At 41.7% G+C, this 19722-nt stretch overlaps 2 protein-coding genes across 3 annotated transcripts; both read left to right on the forward strand.

Annotated features, from left to right (window-relative positions):
• Positions 1-6103: 6103 nt before the first annotated feature.
• On the forward strand, positions 6104-10578 carry LOC115737748 (BTB/POZ and MATH domain-containing protein 4). The gene is made up of 4 exons (XM_030670071.2): positions 6104-6771; positions 8645-8990; positions 9106-9379; positions 9974-10578. The coding sequence occupies exons 1-4, from the start codon at positions 6377-6379 to the stop codon at positions 10243-10245; spliced, it is 1287 nt and encodes a 428-aa protein (XP_030525931.1). The 5' UTR covers positions 6104-6376; the 3' UTR covers positions 10246-10578.
• A 1557-nt stretch (positions 10579-12135) lies between these two features.
• LOC115737842 (cationic amino acid transporter 4, vacuolar-like) lies at positions 12136-19666 on the forward strand. Of its 2 annotated transcripts, XM_030670205.2 has the most exons (14): positions 12136-12466; positions 12749-12950; positions 13189-13273; positions 14755-14895; positions 14998-15116; positions 15196-15292; positions 16360-16532; positions 16633-16699; positions 17219-17377; positions 17491-17755; positions 18188-18293; positions 18833-18945; positions 19072-19147; positions 19251-19666. In XM_030670205.2, exons 1-14 carry the CDS (start codon positions 12328-12330, stop codon positions 19405-19407), a joined length of 1899 nt encoding a protein of 632 aa, XP_030526065.1. In that variant the 5' UTR covers positions 12136-12327; the 3' UTR covers positions 19408-19666. The 2 variants fall into 2 exon arrangements, with proteins under 2 accessions (XP_030526065.1, XP_030526066.1); XM_030670206.2 differs by lacking the exons at positions 12136-12466; positions 13189-13273 and having other exon boundaries at positions 12765-12950.
• The last annotated feature ends 56 nt before the right edge of the window (positions 19667-19722 follow it).

Below are 19722 nucleotides of genomic sequence, written 5' to 3' on the forward strand. Positions count from 1 at the left end.
GTACTTCTTCACCTTACTCCCATTCTCATAGTAGTACCACGTGAGCCTCTCCAAGAAGAGAGGCGGACGAGAACGTGGCGAAGGTGAAGGCAGGGGGAGGGGGAAGTGAGAAGGACATTGCAGCCGAGGTAAGAGTCAGGATTTTCGGAAAATCTGAAAAATCAAAAACATGATGAAATAGCAGGGTAGTTATGCTCTTCTCCTCCAAGGGAAATGTTAAACGTGAGGAAGATGAAGGTACGTTGTTCTTCTCTAAAATGCTAAATCTGAAGTGTTAAATTGCTAGAAAAACATACGAAAATGGGAAGTTCTACTTGTGGGCGCTTGAACAAGTTCTTGCCGAGAAGGGAAATGACAAAAAGAAGATGAAAAAGCAAGTTTTAAACCCACTCCCACATGAAAACCCCTTACCCACTCCCCAACACTCCTCCACCGCTCTCGGTGGCCTCTCAATGCCACCACCCTAACTCTTAAACCATGACCTCCTCTTAAAAGATGGCGTCGGCCGCTCCTCCCGTCAACAAGGAGAAGAAGCAAATCTAAAATTGAGGCTAGGGTTTTCTTTTGATTTTTGGTTTGTGAGGCTATGGCGTACAACGCGTGTGGGTATCGTCTAGGTGGGTGAATAAGATGTTTGGACTTTTTTATTTTTATTTTTTATGGATGGGCTAAGACTTTGGGCCTTGGAGGAATTCAATTAAAAGAACATACATAATGGGTATTATATAAAAGGGCTGGTTTGGTTGGGCCGGTTGGATGATTTCACCCAAATTCATTGCAACCGATTTTTCGGAAAAAGTGCCCGGTTCCATAAAATTGTAACCTGGAATTAGACTATACCCATCGGTTGCCATCCAAAATCAAAGGCATTAATGTCCGGTTCGTGTTTGGATGGACTCCAAATAAATATTCTTTTGCTCACCCTTATCCTTATCACCTTGACATCTATTTCACTTGACTAAACGGGAGCAAAGTTGCTTCAGGACACCCGTCACCAAAATGGCTCGTTCTCCTTCACTTCACTTCGGCATGGTTCGTCCTTCTTCACCTTATTCTCACTCCTAGATGGCTCGTCCTTCTTCACCTCACTCCCACTCTCATAGTAGTACACTATGAGCCTCTATAAGAAGAGAGGCGGACGAGGACGTGGCGAAGGCGGAGGCAGGGGGAGGCGGAGGTGAGAAGGAGATTGCAGCTGGGGTACGGGCCGGTATTTCCGAAAAATCCAAAAAATCGGAAACATAATGAAACAACGGGGTAGTTCCGCTTTTCTCCTCCAAGGGAAATGTTAAACGTGAGGAAGATGAAGATGTGTTGTTATTCTCCGAAATGATAAATGTGAAGTGTTAAATTGCTAGAAAAATATACGAAAATGGAAAGTTCTATAGTGGACTTGCCGAACAAGCTTTTGCCGAGAAGGGAAATGGCAAAAAGAAGATGAAAAAGCAAGTTTTAAACCCATTTCCGCATGAAAACCCATCACCCACTCCCCAACACTCCTCCACCGCTCTCGGTGGCCACTCAACGCCGCCACCCTAACTCTTAAACCTTGACCTCCTCCAAAAAGATGGCGTCGTCCGCTCCTCCCCTCCCCCCGTCAAAAGTGGGAAGAGGCATATCTAAGATTGAGGCTAGGGTTTTCTTTTGGTTTTTGGTTTGTGAGGTTGTAGCATGCGATTCGTGTGGATATCGTCCGGGTGGGTGAAGCGGACGTGTGGACTTTTTTTTCCGAATGGATGGGCTAAGACTCTGGGCCTTGGAGGGATTCAATTAAAAGAACATACATAATAAGTATTATATAAAAGGGCGGTCGGTTCGGTTGGGCCGGTTGTATGGTTTCACCCAAAATCGGAAATCGAATTGGTACCCGCCGGTGCCATAAAATTGTAATCGGGAACTAGATCGTATCCACCGGTTACCATCCAAAATCGGTCGGTTGGGTACGGTCGGTCCGATTTGGATTGATCATGGTTTTTTTGCTCACCCTTATCCTCCATCACCTTGAGTAGTTGATTCGGGAGAATCCGAGACCTAGAGCAAGTTGCTTCAAGAAAACCCGGCACCAAGATGACTCGTTCTCCTTCACCCCACTCCGGCATGGTTCGTCCTTCCGCACCTTGCTCTCACTTTTGGATGGCTTGTCCTTCTTTACCTCACTCCCACTCCTATAGTAGTACACTGTGAGCCTTTCCAAGAAGAGAGGCGGACGAAGACGTGACGAAGGTGGAGGTAGGGGGAAGCGGAGGTGAGAAGGAGATAGCGGTCGAGGTACGGGCGGTATTTTCGAAAAATTTGGAAAATCGGAAATATGATGAAACGGCAGGATATTTCTGCTCTTTTCCTCCAAGAGAAATGCTAAAAGTGAGGAAGATGAACGTACGTTGTTCTTCTCTGAAATGCTAAATGTAAAGTGTTAAATTGCTAGAAAAACATATGAAAATGGAAAGTTCTACCATGTGCTTGCTTAACAAGCTTTTGTAGAGATGGAAAATGGCAAAAAGAAGATGAAAACGCAAGTCTTAAACCCACTCATGTATATTCTCGCGTGAAAACCCCTCACCCACTCCCCAACACTCCTCCACCGCTCTCGGTGGCCACCCAACGTCACCATCCTAACTTTTAAACCCTGACCTCCTCCTAAAAGATGGTGTCGTCCGCTCCTTCCTTCAACGCAACCGGACGGCCCCGTCCTCAGCCTCATCAACTAGCGCCTCCGCACCCTCCACAAGAAGCGTAATCGCATCATCCAAATGGAGGAGTCCATCGCCCAGGGAAAGCCCATCGACAAGCAGAAGGAGAATGTCCTCCGCTCCAAGCCCTCTGTTCTCGCTTTACACCAGTACGATTCAACTTTTTCAGAAGTTTAAAATAGTGTACTTGTGAAATCTAGTGTCTGCCCAAATGCAGCTGTTTCTTGCAGCGCTGCAGAAGTAAAAAGAAAAAATACATTTCGTACTCATCACATTTGCAATGAGCGGGAACTCTGTTGTTTTGTGTCGATCTCCTTTCTGTCTCATTGATGTTTCGTTCGGTGAAGGTAATTTTCAATCCAACTGGCATGAGCGCATCCACATTCATTTCAAACAATTCGCAGCTACTCAAACCAAATCACCCTCTTCGGGCAGCGGCCATGGCACGGTCATCACGCTCGACTCTTTCCCCGAGTCACTCTCTTTCTCCGGTCTATAATCGCCACCACCGTTGCCACCATTGCTGAATCACCTGAACCTCCTATACGAAACTAAAACACTTGTTCCGCACAAAAAAAAAAAACAAACACAAGCTTCAACGCCACGAGCGCCGGCTACAGGCAACGAGTGGACCAAAACTCCAGCTCGTGAGAGTTTGCATCGACTGCGACAAGAACCTCCTCGCCGCAACAGCGTCGGCGAAGGTAGGAGGAGATTGGGAGTTGGTGAAAAACTCGGAAATTCCTCAAAATTTGGCGCCAGCTACCAACTCTCTACCGTTCAGATCTCTCTTTTTCGTTTCGTCTTTTTAATTTTTGAGGGGAGGAGTTAATGAGGGGAGGGTCAAACTCAAAGGGGGAGAAGTCTCTCTTCCACTTCTCAAGGCTTTTCTCTCGTGTTGTTGCCATTAATGTGCTTTTGTCCCACTTTCCCTCATGCAAGGCTTCTCCCTGTTTCTCCTCCCCTTTACTCAGGACATGTTCAGGAAAAGAAGAGCTTTGGTTTGGGCGTCGAGATTAACCATGGAGTTTAAATGTATTTTGAGAGACTTCCGTTCCGTCGCTTGCATGCACGCCACTCCATCGAGATCACAACAACTTCAATTTTAACAATGTTTTCCTCTCGACCAAATTTTTTTTTTTTTTTTTGCCATTTCGTCCAAAGGCTCCATTCGTTTGGTGAAAGTTAAACTTTCAAGAAATTTTCTTTTGAATTTTTTAGCTTTGGTTTCATAAAAAATAAACGATCCGCACCAAATTCTGCAAGGTCAATGCTCGGTCGATCCAGCAAGGTTAGCCCTCATTAGATCCAGCAAAGGCGACCTTCGCTTGTGGTTTGATAACGTGCAGTCGTCGAGGCCAAGTGACCAGTGGAGGAAGAAGGAAAAAAAAGAAAAAAAATTAAGGAATAAGAAACATCAAAAATATAAAAAAAATTTAAAAAAAAATTGCGAAGTTTGTCCTCTCCAAGGCCCATTCTTCCAAGTAGGATGGCCGGCATGTACTTCAGTGGTTATTGGCGAAAATTGGCCAAAAAATGATAGAATTATCCAAATTAAAAGGTTTAAAACTGAATTAACACAACTACAATATTTTTAGAACTTTTTTGTAATTTCCCAAGCAATGCTATGTTCCTCCTTCCCCTTGAAAAGTTCCATTCTCGTTCAAACTCACTATTTACCAATAGCAAAATACACTTATGCAGTCCGATAAGTGGTGGGAACACTTTTCCACAAAGTGACCAAAATCCTTGCCGGTGATAAGATCCCTTACTTACGTTTCAATTTCGCTGCCGAATTGACAAAATTAGAACAAATGCAAAAAGTTTGAAACTTAATTGACACAAAAATGTTTATAGTTGAAATGACGCAATTGCAATAGGTTTATGACTTTTTTGTTAATTTTTCTCATCACGCACGGATTTACTTTGCTTTTTTATTCCGATCCATTACTCTTACTTACACTAGTTCACTCCGAAATATGGCCGCCTGGCACACTTGATCATCCAAATAAAGGAAGGAAAAATAAGAAACTCAAATAAGTCGAAATGTTTAATTAAGGGCGATATAAAAAAAAGAGCATCCACAATTTTAACTCGTTAGTTATAATAGGTGATGTGTTATACATAGTTTATCGAAATTCTTCCGATGATAGCAATGCTAACAAAGGCAATGTGTTATATAGATAATTTATTGAAATTCTTCCGATAATAGCAATGCTAACAAATCTGCAGCCTATTGATCATGTGGCCGGGGAAGCGCGTCATACCGAACGTGGATCTCAAATAATTGAGAAAAATGTCCATTTGGTTATTAAACATTAAAGGTATCAATATTTTATAAATACTTATACGCGCTACAACCGAGATTAGGGGTATCAACGGGACTGGGTCTCGGCCCGACCCGAAATAGAACAGATCAGAGCTCAACCCGAGCCGGATTCCAGTCCGATTCTCTTTTTTTTCCTTTTTCTTTTTTGAATCGGAATCAATTAACAAACCCATCAAATAAAAGAATATAAAAAATAAATTAAATTAAAAAGAAAACATTGGTGTTAAAAAAAGTCGGACAATGAGTCGGCCTGGCCCGAGTACCAAATCCAACTTGAAAAGGCCCGAAAATTAAGTGAATTTTACGGCCGAGTCGGGCTGGGCCGTCCCGCGCGGGCTTTTTTGACACTCCCGAGCGAGATAACATGCTTAATAGCCAACCGAAAGTTCACATTGACTTTCTCTAGAAAGGGTTGCGGCTTGTTCAAGCTCCACCCAACGTATACAAGGTGATGCTCGCTTTCCCTCGACCACCAATTACTTAGAACGCAAATGACAACCATTCGATTTCTCCATTTCTTTTTCAAACCCGAAACATGAATCCGTTACGGCAATGCAATTTTATTTATCTATTTATGAAACGAATTTTTAGTCGAGGAATAGGTTTGGAACAGAAATGAAAAGTATATATATTTTTTTTTACTTTTCTATTTCTTGGAACATAAATAAAAAAATAACAATTCTTCTCTCGAGTGCGGTCTCTCTTTCTCTCGTGTCGTTGTAGCCGGCTGCCCGCCTTGTGGCCGCACGTTGTTACCCCACCATGGCTAGCGAGTTCGCCTGGGAAGACCGTAGAGCGAACTCTTGTTTACGAAGCTAGAAGAAGAAAGAAATTGGAAGACCGATCAATATTAAGTCTTGCTTGAAAAAGGAAAGTGGATAATTAATAACGAAAATCTCATCAATTATAGAAAGACGTACTAAGAATAATAGTGTTAAATGCTTAATACTTTCTGACCAAAAAAATGCATAAATTTTTTTCTTTTATTAATTTTTTTTTGTTGAAAAATTATATATATATTATATATATAAAATATTTGGGGCCGCGAAGAAATTACGAATGGAAACGCGAGGAAAAAAAAATTGAAAAGGAGAAGAGTCGTGCGCACGGGATCAGCAGCTTCCCCCAGAAAACCCAACGCAAGAAGTTTTGCCTTCGCCAATGGTGACGAGCTCGTGAACATGATCATCGACCTTCTCCCTTCCACGTTCGAATTCGCCTACCCGACGTTGAAGTCCTTCGCGAATCCCTCTCGCTCCGAAATCCGCGCGGTCCCAATTCCCCGACCTCTCTCTCGCCCTTCGCCTCCGCCTCCGCCGATTCGTTCTCCGACCGCCGGGCGATTCTCGAGGAAACCATGAATCCCCCCGCGAACTCGAGCGCGAGCCCCCTGGTGTCGCCGACGTCGTCGCAGTCGCTCACCAAGACCGTGAACGGTTCCCACAAGTTCACGATTCAGGGGTACTCGCTCGCCAAGGGCATGGGTGTGGGTAAGCACATTGCGAGCGAGAACTTCACCGTCGGGGGCTACCAGTGGGCGATTTACTTCTACCCGGACGGCAAGAACCCGGAGGACAGCTCGGCTTACGTGTCGGTGTTCATCGCGCTCGCTAGCGAGGGCACCGACGTCCGAGCTCTGTTCGAGCTCAAGCTCCTGGACCAGAGTGGCCGAGGCAAGCACAAGGTCCACAGCCATTTCGATCGGTCGCTCGAGGGCGGGCCCTACACGCTCAAGTACAGGGGGAGTATGTGGTAAGTTGGGTTTGATTTCCTATTTGTGCTTTTAATAGTCATGATTATATGTTTTGCTCGATTTCTTTTCTGCTTTATGTATGTGCTAAGCGCTGACGAGCGTCCGATTGCTTTAAAATGGTGAATTGTGATGCTAGTAGTTGGTCTGCAAGAAACCTTTTGTGGTTGCAAGAGAGACCATCACTAATCTCATGCTGAATTTGTTCCACTGAGTATAAGTTTGATTGTTAAAATTATCGAAACTCTCTGATTTTATGTGCGCTTTGATGCTGCACCTCGAAAGAGCGTATGCTCTGAGAAAGATAGGTTCAAATAGGGCATAAGCAACAAGGTGCATCGCAGCTGATAGTGCTCCAAAAGGATATGGTAGTGAGGGTTGGAGTGTTTACGAAATCAAAGCGTTAGCTTTTCTGCCTGGAAATATGGAGTATATCGATTGAGAAGATCATATGAGTTTAATTTTTGTTTATCATCCGCAACCATGTAGGAATTAGCCACTTTGCTTTGGCCAAATAGCCAACCCATTGCTTCTTTGATCATGACAATAATGTGCAGCTTCAAAAGCAATTATCGAACGACATATCTACAGTGTTTCTTCATCATATCTGTAGCTTCTTATGTGAACTTGCTTGACTTCTAGTGGCGTCTTTCATTCCGCTTTCTATTTGACGACATGTTTTTCCTTCGCCGTGCTGGTTTATTGTTTTCTTGTGACCTTAAAATTTGCTAAAAGGTTATTGTAAATCAAACTAAAGTGCTTATATATATTATGTAGATCTAATGATTTGATCATTGAACACATGACTTTAATTTGATTGCAAGTTATTAAATCAACTTCTTTCCCACTTCCAGTGCTTCCTTCTGGGGTTACGCCAAAATAATTCCATGTTTAGTCTAAAGTGGTAAGGTTGTTCTCTAAAAATAGCTTTTTCAACTTTTGTGCCTCCTAAGTATTTATCAATGTGATAGACTTGGAACTGAAATAGATTGTGTGCTTTTGGCAATATTGAGTGATCCTTACCACAAAAGCCAAGCTGCTCTGCAAGAGGAGATTCGACAACTTTTGAGGTGCAATAGAACCTTCTTCCTCCCGAAAATGTTTGAAGTGCCACATATAATAGCTAAGTTGGCAGTCGCCACTACTCACCTGTCACTCCATAGTAGTGGTACTCTCCACTCTCCTTGGAGGGCTAAATGTTGCTCTCTTGGTTAACCATTCCCCTTATAATTTCAACATGAATAGCTGTTCTATAGTAGAGGTTTTCTCACGCATCTTGTAAAACTTCCCTATATTGTTGGCCGCTTACAGAAGCTATTTCACCAAAATTTTGATGCTTTTGCTGTTGATGGGCTAGCCAATGGATGCTCATATTTGTTGTCTGCCTAAACTTCTTAACCTTCTGAAATGTGTTTCCGTTTTCAGATTTAGGTCATCAAGAACCATGGTTCTCAATTAGCGGCCTCTTGGATTGCATGACTTGAGCTTGTCTGCAAATGCTTTGCATGAATGCTTTGTTATGCATTGTGTTTTGTGGTTCCACCTTTAAAATTTTCCTCCAAACTTATGACATGCGATTGAAGCTGGAATCAGTAATCCATGTTGGATCATTCGATTTTTGGCGATTCAATTGGGTCAACACTGGGTCTGAGGGCCATGGCCAGACTGGACCTTATACCATACCTGGTTCAACCGGTTGACCTAGCCGTTCTATCCGGTTCTTAAAAGAATTACTCTTTTGTAGTATCAAGGTTCTCTTTTCTGATTTCAAGGAACATTTGTTCTGTTTCGCGAGGGCTGTTGAAAATAATTCTTGTACCCTCAGGCAATATTTTCCAACTAATCCGTGTTGATTTTTTTCTCGTTGCTTTGTAGGGGTTATAAGCGTTTCTTCAGACGGGCCATGCTTGAAACATCAGAATTTCTTAAAGATGACTGTCTGAAGATCAATTGCACAGTGGGTGTTGTGGTCTCAGAAATAGACTGTCCAAGGTTACATTCTATACAAGTTCCTGAGTCTGATATTGGTGCACACTTTGGCTTCTTGCTGGATAATGAAGAAGGCTCTGATGTTACCTTTAATGTGTCTGGGGAAAAGTTTCGTGCTCATAAGCTGGTATTAGCTGCTCGATCTCCTGTATTTGAGGCGGAATTCCTGAATGTGATGGAGGAAGACAATGATGAAGTATTTATAAGTGATATGGAACCTAAAGTCTTCCAGGTATGTTTTGGTTTCCTTGCTTGATATAGGCTGCACAGCTCGAATTTTGGACTATCCTCCTCCTTTCTGGTTTTGTATTCCTTTTAACTCGGTATCCTGTGTATTTATGGAGCAGGCTTTGCTACATTTCATCTACAAAGACACTCTAGATGAAGACGAGGAGCTTTCAATACCAAGTGCATTTTGCAGTCCATCAGAAATGCCGGTGGCAAAGCTTCTAGCTGCTGCAGACAGATACAATTTGCCTCGATTGAAACTGATTTCTGAGTCCATCCTCTGTCAGGGTATATCTGTGGATTCTGTTGCCAGGATCTTGGCCCTTGCTGAGCAGCATCATGCCATGGATCTGAAATCTATTTGTTTGAAATTTGCTGCTGAAAACCTCGTAGGTATGTTTTTGTCCCCAGTTGATGCGCAATTTTTAGTTTATAGAATTTAAGCAACTTGGTCTCAAATTGCCATATGTGACTACAGATATGATTGCTTTTGTGGTGTGTCTGGTTACTGCTATCTGGGGCTGGCTTGCGTAATTTCTAGTTTAGATTGATTGCACTGGTGATGAGGCTAGCATGTTTAAAATTTCAGTTTAGAACAATGCATGCGATCCTCATTTTGAGGATGTAAGAAGTCTGAACCTTGTTCGTCTTATCAATGGTGAAATTGCATCTTTTGCTCTCTCTTTTTCCAGAATTTGGTACCTTTTATACAAGGTTCCGACTAGAATTTGGTGTAACTGCATATGTTTCATTGTAACAATTTTTTTCACCAAACTTCTTTGGTATTTTGTTTGAAAGTGATGTCATAATCACCATCAATTATTGCAACAGATTCTACATGTAATGCTATTCATAACCCAGGTGCCCAGTTGCCAAAGGGCCTGGAATCTGGAAGGAAGCTTAAAGCTTTCATTGGTGCTTTTTGTATGCTAGCTGTTCCTTGTGCTAGGATTTACATTCTTTCGTTATTATTTTCTGTTAGTGCAGCTGTTATGCGCTCGGATGGCTTCGAGTATCTTAAAGAGAACTGCCCATCTCTACAGTCAGAGCTCCTAAAGACAGTTGCAGGATGTGAAGAGCAAGTCAGCGGAGGGGGAAATCGAAGTGTTTTTGCCCAATTTTCTGATGGCAATGAAACAAATGACAGGAGTATTAGGCAACGAGACTGGGATAATTTGGGCGTGAGAACTCAGAGCTTGTGGATGCCTCTCTCCGACGGAGGAGATGCAAGTGGTCCTAGCCCTGGCCAAGAAAGCTGAATGGTAAATATGTTGCTTTGGATGACCAATTAACATTTTCGTTTGCTGCCAGATCAAGAATGTGAAAGAAAAGGACTACATTGAAGAAACAAAAGAGTGGGGGGAGATTTTTCCCTCGTCTTCTTTTTGTTTGTCAAATCATTCATGTCTCTCATAGATTTGGGTTCTGTAGATTACTCCTGGATTTCTTGAATGTCAAAACAGCAGAGAAACTTGTCTGCCTTCAGTGTCTCGTTATTCGACTTATATTCAGCTGATCTGACTTAGCTCAAGCTGATGAGCTGTTATCTGTATTCCTGGGAATGCTGGTTAAATAATAGGGTGATTTCAGCACGTGAAAGGAATTTCTCGATCTGAAGTTCTTCTCTCCATCTATTCGACTTTCCTTTGTGAGGTTTTCAGACGAACTTTCTGAAAGATGGTTTGTGCCTCTCCCTCATTCTATTGAATTTAGGGGATATGATGCCCTGGATTTTCTTTTTGAGCTTTATTCAAGGAAGAAAGGGATGAAAAGAGTGAATGAGATGGTGTGGTGCCTTGCCACAGTGGGAACTCAGGAACTTTGTGATGGCAGGATTCTTGAACTGGGATTATACAGGAAGCACTTTTCGTGTTCCCGGATCTTATCTAGTGATTGGACGTCATTATTTGGGATGGTCTTGGCTACTGAATGCACGGTGATAGTCACACCGACAGGGCCAAACTTCATATTTTGTTGGTGCTTGAGCGATATGGTTTCTTCGACTAATTCCTTGTTTTACAAACCTGTCTTGGGGCTGTGCTTTGACATGTTCGTAATGTGCGGTGTCTAGTGGCTTTTCGCCACTTGAGATTCGTGAATGAGATCTCACAGTGGATTGTGAACGCGGCCATTGGAAAACGTACTATGACTTGATCTATAGGTAGAGAAACGGACGCTTGTTTTCAATGCATGAGCAGAAATGAACCTCTCCATAATCTTGGATTTGCATGACGCTGGATCAGATGCCACAGCGGTGTATTTCTCATGCATTCACGAATTATGACGTAAAAACTCATTTCTTAGGTAATCTAGGGAGTAGGTTCACTTGGCTTAGTTACTATGGGCTGGTCTATTATGACGCGGTAGTTCATTTCTGATATAATGCCTAGGGAGCAAGGGACGTCCTCTGGCCACGAGGATAAAGAACTGTTCACTCCGTCAATAGATCGTGTGAAGAGAATCTTGAGGTTTGATGTTTCGGGAAGAAATGTTTCGTGGCTATCCTTACACGTCTTAATCCACGATGATTTCCCTTTTTTTTTTTTGGGTCGGAATCCAAGATGAATTGGAAAATTGGAAAATGGGAATTCCGAATCAATGGGTAACCTCTCTCCATCGCAAACTTTGCCTGTGTTCAAGATTAGATCAATGGCCAATCCTAATCCATTTCCAAAAAACAACTTTGTAATATGGGATAAATGCACAAAAAAGTCTTAAAATTTGTGACAAAAGTACAATTGAATTCTGAAACTTTTAAAGAATATAATCCAATCCTAAAACTTATTTGCATTCTCCGTTTATCTAATTGAAGGGAGTTAATGGAAGTATCTTATTATACCAACTTGATAATTTTTTAGGATTTAATTGTAATTTTTAGAAAAATTTAAAATTTTATTGCAATTACGTAATAAATTTTACGATCTTTCTAATGTCGGAGAATCCGCTCGAACGTCTTTTCGAAATTCAGTTGTCTGAGATCGAAGAGCGCCGGGATTGCTGCAACTCCCATCTTCTTGCAATCAATTTCCGTATGGCGAGTCATAAGCGGGTATGGGCAATTTCCATTCATGGGCCCTTCCCACGCAGCAGCCTTTCCCAATAATTTAGTTTTCCCCCTCTCTCTTTCTCTCTCTAGTCAACCCCTGCGACTTTCTCTGTCCACTCTCTCTCTCTCTCTCTCTCTCCCTCCCTCCCCGCCATATCTTCAGTCCTCAGCTACATCACCCTGCTTCCCTTTGTCCTCTCATCCATCGACGCGGGGCTCATTCCATCGGATTTCCCCCACCGACCGCGACGGCAGATTCCGCCCCGCGTGATCGGAGCTCGCGTGCGCCGACGGCATGAGGAGCTTCTGCGGGGGCAAGTGTTCGCGGACGCTGAGGAGTCTGGTGAGGAGGAAGCAGGTCGATTCCGTCCACGCGAGGCGCGAGGGACATCAGCTGGCCAGGCGATTGTCGGTTCTCGACATCATTGCCATCGGTAACGCCTCCTCCGCTTCTTTCGCATCCCGTTCCTGTTGTCCGACCGAGCTCGGTTGATGCTGTCTGAACGATAGCAACTGTGAAATTTCTCAGTTTGGGCTGCTTGGTTTGATGCCTGCAACTGTGTGCAAACTTGTTGATTGAATTGTATGCGCTCTTCGGGATGTGGGATAAATCGCATTCGCAGTATTATGGTCGTGTGGTAGCCGGTACTTTTGTGTGTGTGGAAATCGGTGGTAATAATGCTTGGAAAAACAAATGCCATGTCATTTTCCATCAGGAGTTGGGGCGACTGTCGGAGCTGGGGTGTATATTCTCGTTGGGACAGTGGCTAGAGAGTACACCGGACCTGCTTTAACCATCTCCTTCCTGATCGCTGGAATCGCTGCTGCGCTTTCTGCATTCTGTTATGCGGAGCTTGCTTGTCGATGTCCGTCTGCTGGGAGTGCCTACCATTATACGTACATATGCATTGGCGAGGGGTAACCATTCTAGCTCTTTATTCAACGTTGAGTTCTTGATGTGACTAAGCCCTGAGACTGTTCATCTACACTTCCATTGGGAGCATAATAGTTGTAGGATGATATTCTTCCATGATTACTACGACAGTATCATTAAGCTGTCCCTCCATTGTGGTCAGAGTTTTTTGAAAATAAGCTAAATGATTTTCTAGGTTTACATCCTTATGTCATTGGCTCATTCATCTGCCATTGCTCCCAGAGTTGCTTGGTTGATTGGTTGGTCACTGATCCTGGAATACACAATAGGCGGTTCAGCTGTTGCTCGGGGTATCTCCCCAAATCTGGTGCGCTATTTTCATAACTGGTAATTACATGTTATAAAATCAAAACCCTGTTATAATTAATATGTGAGAACACGTGTAAACAGTTTGCTCATTTTCTCCATCCAAGCTGTTGGCACCGTCCTTCATTGCTATAGCACTTTATAGCTGTAACTCAAGGGATGCAATGGTACTTGAGAAAAAGTTTAGTTTAGAGTCTTTCACCGACAAGTCATTATCTATTGGATTGATGAAGCCCTGGTTTAATGCACACAACCTTATTTGGCAGAAAATGCTGTAGTGCTTAACCATAAAGAGAACAGAGTAAATCTTTGTAAGTCCATCATCTACTGCAGAGTTTCTTAATAGCTCAATGTAATGTATTGGTGGGAGAATAATCAAGGAGCATCAGAAGACAAATCTTAGTAAGCCTTTAAATAGATATCAACGCACCATAATAGTCCTTTTGAATTATTATGTGACTACATTGTCCTTGTCTTTCTTTGGTATTCACAATCAACTAATCTTATCCTGGATAGCATGTAATTTATGGACAGAAAATCCAAGTCTGATAAGCATGACTTAATAACTCACAAAGTTTTTAGTCATAATGTCAAAATCTCCAAATGCAAGCAAGAAGATTGTAGTTACGGAATTGTGAAACACCTAAAATTCCTAGCCAAGTACTTACTTTGATCCCCAAATCGCTTTAAGATACTATAGGGATTAAAAAGGTGATATTGTCGAACAGAAGGCTTTCTCATAGAAAGAACTTAGGGTCACTTCTGCTCTTCTTATTTTCATGCTGTTAATTACTGATGGGGTTTGGATTGGATATCATTTTAAGAGTTACCGCCAACATATAGGTTCCTCCTCTCACATTTTCTAATGCTAGGTAGGATCATACCAGGCAAATTGTTTTTGGAAGTCTCAACTTATACGAAAATATCTGTAGGTTGATTATGACATTTTGCATAGAAACGGAGTTTTAGTCCTCATACTATACACTGTGCACGATGTAATGCAGAGCTGGCATCACCTATGGCTTTCTTGAGAGAAGATTTTGGTTAATGTACGTATTGAAACATGGTAAAACACACTCACGTGTAAGTATATGTCTCTTTCCAAAAGGATTTTATGTTTGTCTATCTATAGTCTAATTTGGACATGCTAGGTAGTATAACAGTGTCAGGGAGAGAGTGAAAAGGTCCTGATAGAACGGTGACTAGTTTTTTGTCATTTTGTGCACACTCCCCCTGGTATCCTTCTATCTAAGGTGCACTTGCTTCGGACAACTGTCACACTGCAATTGCATTGCCACAAGTATAGTGGGTCTAAACACAAAAATGATAAGTGTGTGCTTCAACCAATATTTATTTTTTCTCCTTCATCTCCATTTCTTTCATATCTTAGCGAACAAATAGTAATAATGAAGAGAAAGAGAATAACGGGGATCCGTAGTCTCTTTGATAATCTGTATTATCCTGCTTCCTCCTTTCCTTCAGGCTGTGTTTTTCGGAGGAGAGAATAAGTTACCCTCTTTTTTGGCTCGTCATACTATACCGGGGACTGGCATTGTAGTTGATCCTTGTGCAGCTGCCTTAGTTATTGTTGTGACAGTGCTTCTGTGCATAGGCATCAAGGAGGTACCATTTCCTTTTATTACTTCTGAAGCTCTTTTTTCCTCGGTGTTTTAGATTGAATCTTTGAGTATTGGTTTCTCTCTAACTGTTTAATTAACTTTTCAGAGTTCAATGGCGCAAACCGTCGTTACGACAATAAATGTCTCTGCCATGATTTTCATAATTGCAGCTGGTGGATATATAGGTTTCAAAACAGGATGGGTGGGTTATGAACTTCCCAACGGGTAAGCTACAGTTTTGGTACTCCCCTTGCTATGTGTTTAGAGACAGGCAGAAACTCAATATTGTACATGAACACGATAGGTACTTTCCTTATGGGGTCACTGGAATGCTTGGCGGGTCTGCAGTTGTATTCTTTTCATACATCGGCTTTGATTCAGTTACCAGCACAGCTGAGGAGGTGAGGATTTTCCGAGTGTACAAGCTATTCAGATAGTTGTATAGAAAAGATGCAGATAGAGTGTAACAAGAAAGTAATAAGCTCATGCTGTCTTTCTTTTCAATATGGTTTGCAACGAAATTATATATTAGAATAAGATGCCAAATGAAGGACGCCAGGATAGATCTCAAAAGAATTACCTGGATTTTGTCTATCTAGTGTGTCCTGTGGCAAAAAATGTGAGTATGCAAGAAGCAAGGCAGAATGAGAGGTTGCCAAACATTTGGTCCCATGACTTTTTCAAAATTCTCTTTTGAGTGAAGGAGTTCAACATATATGAAAATACATTCTTAACCATTATTTTCCTTCATGACGAAATTCAAATTGAGAATCATTCCGATGTCTATATGTTCTCTCTCTCTTAAATGAATAGTGTTTCATACTCTGCCATGTCAAGCTAGGGTCCAAGGTCTCTTGAAGAGTTTTAAACCTGTGATAAATTCGGACTCATATCCTTCTTCCTGGAAATGTGTGCATGTTGCATTTAATGTTTTTTCTTTTTTGTTGAACTAATGTTGCATTTAATTAGTTTAATCCAGCATAAGCAACTTTTTTCTTTTTGAATAACCAATTAAGAGAGAGCAGGCAGTTGATAAATCTCAAGGAAATTAATCAACACGTTTGTGGCACAAAATTGTAAATAGTCATTGCAGGTGAAGTAAATTGTGCAGTTCGACCAAAAACAAAAAAAGAAGAAGAAGTAGTAAATTGCGCAGGCTTTATCAGAGGCAAGACATAGATAGGTCTATTGAAGATGAAGTAGACAACATGATGATAATTTGGGCAAAATGTCAATGTTTATCTAATATTGAAGTTGATAGCTTGAGTACTTTCTTATGACTTGACACAAAAATACTTCTAGTTCCGGTCACTTGCTCTCTTACTGGTAGTGGTATAGAGTTGGTTCATCCTTGAAGTTATTATTATGTTACAATGATTGACAGAATTTAACTACTTCTGGACTATCTTCACATCTTTTCTTGTTGAAAACTATCAAACCTCGATTTGACTTCAGATTTATGTGACAGGTGAAAAATCCTCAACGAGATCTGCCCATGGGAATAGGGATAGCACTGTCAATATGTTGCATATTGTACATGCTTGTGTCTGTTGTTATTGTTGGCTTAGTACCATACTATGCATTAGATCCGGACACCCCAATTTCCTCAGCATTTTCTAACTATGGAATGCGATATGCAGTGTAAGCATGATATTCTGCTTTTAACATGTGGATAAACAATTTAAGCTTGAGTACACCTCACACAGATCGAATGGTTGAAGGTGTGCTTTTTATATGGCAGATATATATTAACCACTGGAGCAGTCATGGCTCTATGCTCAAGTTTGATGGGTTCAATTCTTCCTCAGGTATGCAATAATTGTGGCTTTTAGCCTCATTGTATCAAGTAATAGTGCCCGTTTCTAGTCAGTGACTATTGAGATCTTCTAACTTTCATTCCCTCTCCTGCTTGGACATGATAGAGCTGTCATCTGAAGTATTTCACTTGTTCATGATATCAAAAGGTTATAGATGTTGATTTACTCAGTCCTCTCTTAGATCAATCTATAATAGATGTAATTCAATACCTATAATTTTGTATCCCATCATTCTCGTCAAGTATGAAGTTGACTTTGACTCTTTTTGTAATCAAAGTAACTGTCTAGCCATAAAACACAAATGTGTTCGAGAGTGAACTCCTTTTCAGCCATGAATCTTGAACTTTCGTTTCAGATATAAACAAATGCACTCAAAATTTAGTCTGAAATTTCCTATTCCTTTGCGTTCATCCAGTATCAAGCTGCTATGGCTCGTTCTGTAGTTAAAACAATTCCTAGTCAGGAAACAAAAGTATGTTTAATCGAGTGAATGTAAACTCCTCTTTTCAGCCACGAATCTTGATGGCAATGGCTAGGGATGGACTGTTGCCATCATTCTTTGCAGATATAAACAGACACACTCAAGTTCCAGTAAATAGTACAGTGATGACTGGTGTTCTGGCTGCAGCCCTTGCATTCTTCATGGATGTCTCACAGTTGGCTGGGATGGTAAGTCAAATAGTAATTGGAATTGTATATTGAGATTTTTGGGTCACAACCACTTGTTTATAAATGTTCTATAATATGGAGGTCACTTGCTTACCTGTGCTATCTGGATGCAGGTTAGTGTGGGTACGCTTCTTGCTTTCACCACTGTTGCAGTTTCTGTCCTGATTCTCAGGTATGTTCCACCAGATGAAGTGCCCTTTGCATCAGGACTCCAGGAGTCGATTGGTTCGGTATCTTCGCAGTACAATAATGACCTCAAGGGAACTGCTTCGATGGATTTTGGATATTCTCTTGTCTCATCCAAGGAGGATGATCAGCTGTTTGAGACAAACGAGTCTTCAATCGAAGACGATATCATGCAAAAACAAGTAACTATAGGTATGGAAAGACTTACTAACCTACTTCTTTGTCATTCGCAGTACTGTAAAGGTTCGTTTGTCATAATCGTGGGAATTGCAATTCTGTCCTAACATGTCTGCTGAATTAGTCCAAGAACCCTCCTCTTCCTCCTGCACATCTTCGTCCTCTATTTAAGCTCGCAATGGTCAGTTTTTTCTTTGCCAGCTATTAGGTGGATGAACACTGGCTAAGCGGGTCCTCTTCATTGTGTAAAATAGTCTTTCCCCTCTTAGTACTAAGCAAGTAGACATACCTTTTAGAATACCAGTAGCTTCCTCCTTTTATTATGGACAAAATAGCTGGTCTTTGTGGGTTTATGTTTGAAAGGGTAAAATTTTTCCCATAGTGCACTGCCTCTGTTTCCACTATATGCACATGTTCTTTCTTTAATTTTGACTTGGACATATACAGATGACAATGAAGAACGAAGGCGGAAGATTGCTTCCTGGAGTATAGCTTTTGTGTGTGTAGGAATTCTTATACTAGCATCTGCTGCTTCAGTCGAAGGCCTTTCAAGGTTGGCCAACCTTTCATTTACTCCCGTCACTCTATTCTCAGAGCAAGTTGTTAAATCTTGAGCCTGTCGTGAGACAATTTTCACATTTGACATGTAGTTTAGCTATAGTCGTCCATCTTGAACTTTCTATAGATATATTAGATTGGCTTTAATCATCTCAATGGAGCTTAATTCATATCAATGAACAAACTTTTGGGGATCAATAGTTGACTCTACCAGGTAAGTGCTGAAAGGCTGATGAGTATTGATTGTCTCGGGTTATTAAAGTGATTCACAAGGATGAGTCCTCCCCTCAATTGTTGAATAGCAGTGGCCCATATGCTTGGAGTTGTTTGCAGAATAGGTAAATGAAGCAGGTTTTATATATTTAAATCCACAACAGAAGCATGTTTAGCACAATAAAACGCTGATGCTTTCTTGACACACATGCATGCACAAAACTCCCATAGAAGCACGCAATCACCTCGATCTCCTTCGTCTTGAAATTTTGGCAGTGACTATCTTATGCTTCATAGCTCCTTACTGCTTTAACTCGACAGCGTTGTTCGTTTGCTGTTATGTGGGTTGGCTGGAGTTGCTGCCTTAGGCAGTCTGGTCGTGCTGGCCTGCATAGAACAGGATGATGCAAGGCATGACTTTGGACATGCAGGAGGTAACTTCTATGGCTGACAAGTGTCGATATACCATGGTTCAGTCCTAATCAGGCTAGGTTTTCTTCAGGAGTTAATAAATTCAATGCTTAAATGATCCAAACTGTCATTGATTTTCCTTTTAACAGGTTTTCAATGTCCGTTCGTCCCTTTCTTGCCTGTTGCCTGTATTCTTGTCAACACCTACCTATTAGTTAGTCTTGGGTGAGCATCCTTACCCTTTTTTGCCCCCCTCAACGATTTATGCATGCCACCTATTTGCTCTATCTAACTGATCCGATTATCCATTTGACAACTGGATGACCAGGTTGGGAACATGGTTCCGTGTCTCGATATGGATGTTGATTGGAGCTCTAGTCTACATTTTCTATGGCCGGAGTCACAGCTCATTGAAAGGTGCTGTCTATGTTCCGGTAGCCTACGCTCATGAGATTTATCAAGCCTCATCCAATCATCAAGCATAGTTCCTGCAAAAATTACTCGTGAGTCCCATTGCAGCAGGTCATGAATAATCGCCCCATGGTTTATTTTGATTCACGGTACTTCATTTGGTAATAATAGGGTCTCGTGGAGAGGACAAAGTGAATTTCCTCCCTCCCTCTTTGTACATTAGTCTTCAGGGGAACCTGAAGGTCTCGCTCTTTTGTTGTAAAGACAGTCGAATTACACAACATCCCTTGTATCAATTTTCAGCAACGCCCAATGAAGATATGTTTCATAGGAGGCATAAGCTGACAGAGAATGCCCGAAATAGACATGTTTGTGCCAAGGAACTGTGC

This window comes from Rhodamnia argentea, chromosome 7 (assembly GCF_020921035.1).
Source record: "Rhodamnia argentea isolate NSW1041297 chromosome 7, ASM2092103v1, whole genome shotgun sequence".
NCBI classification, from domain to species: Eukaryota; Viridiplantae; Streptophyta; class Magnoliopsida; order Myrtales; family Myrtaceae; genus Rhodamnia; species Rhodamnia argentea.

Bases quoted from the DNA above. Each gene is read 5' to 3' on its own strand.
- LOC115737748 (XM_030670071.2), top strand. From the start codon at position 6,377: ATGAATCCCCCCGCGAACTCGAGCGCGAGCCCCCTGGTGTCGCCGACG. The intron at 6,772-8,644 runs GTAAGTTGGGTT...GTTGCTTTGTAG, and splicing joins AAGTACAGGGGGAGTATGTG to GGGTTATAAGCGTTTCTTCA. The intron at 8,991-9,105 runs GTATGTTTTGGT...TTTATGGAGCAG, and splicing joins TGGAACCTAAAGTCTTCCAG to GCTTTGCTACATTTCATCTA.
- LOC115737842 (XM_030670205.2), top strand. From the start codon at position 12,328: ATGAGGAGCTTCTGCGGGGGCAAGTGTTCGCGGACGCTGAGGAGTCTG. The intron at 13,274-14,754 runs GTGCGCTATTTT...CCTTTCCTTCAG, and splicing joins GGGGTATCTCCCCAAATCTG to GCTGTGTTTTTCGGAGGAGA. The intron at 18,294-18,832 runs GTTGGCCAACCT...TTAACTCGACAG, and splicing joins TCAGTCGAAGGCCTTTCAAG to CGTTGTTCGTTTGCTGTTAT.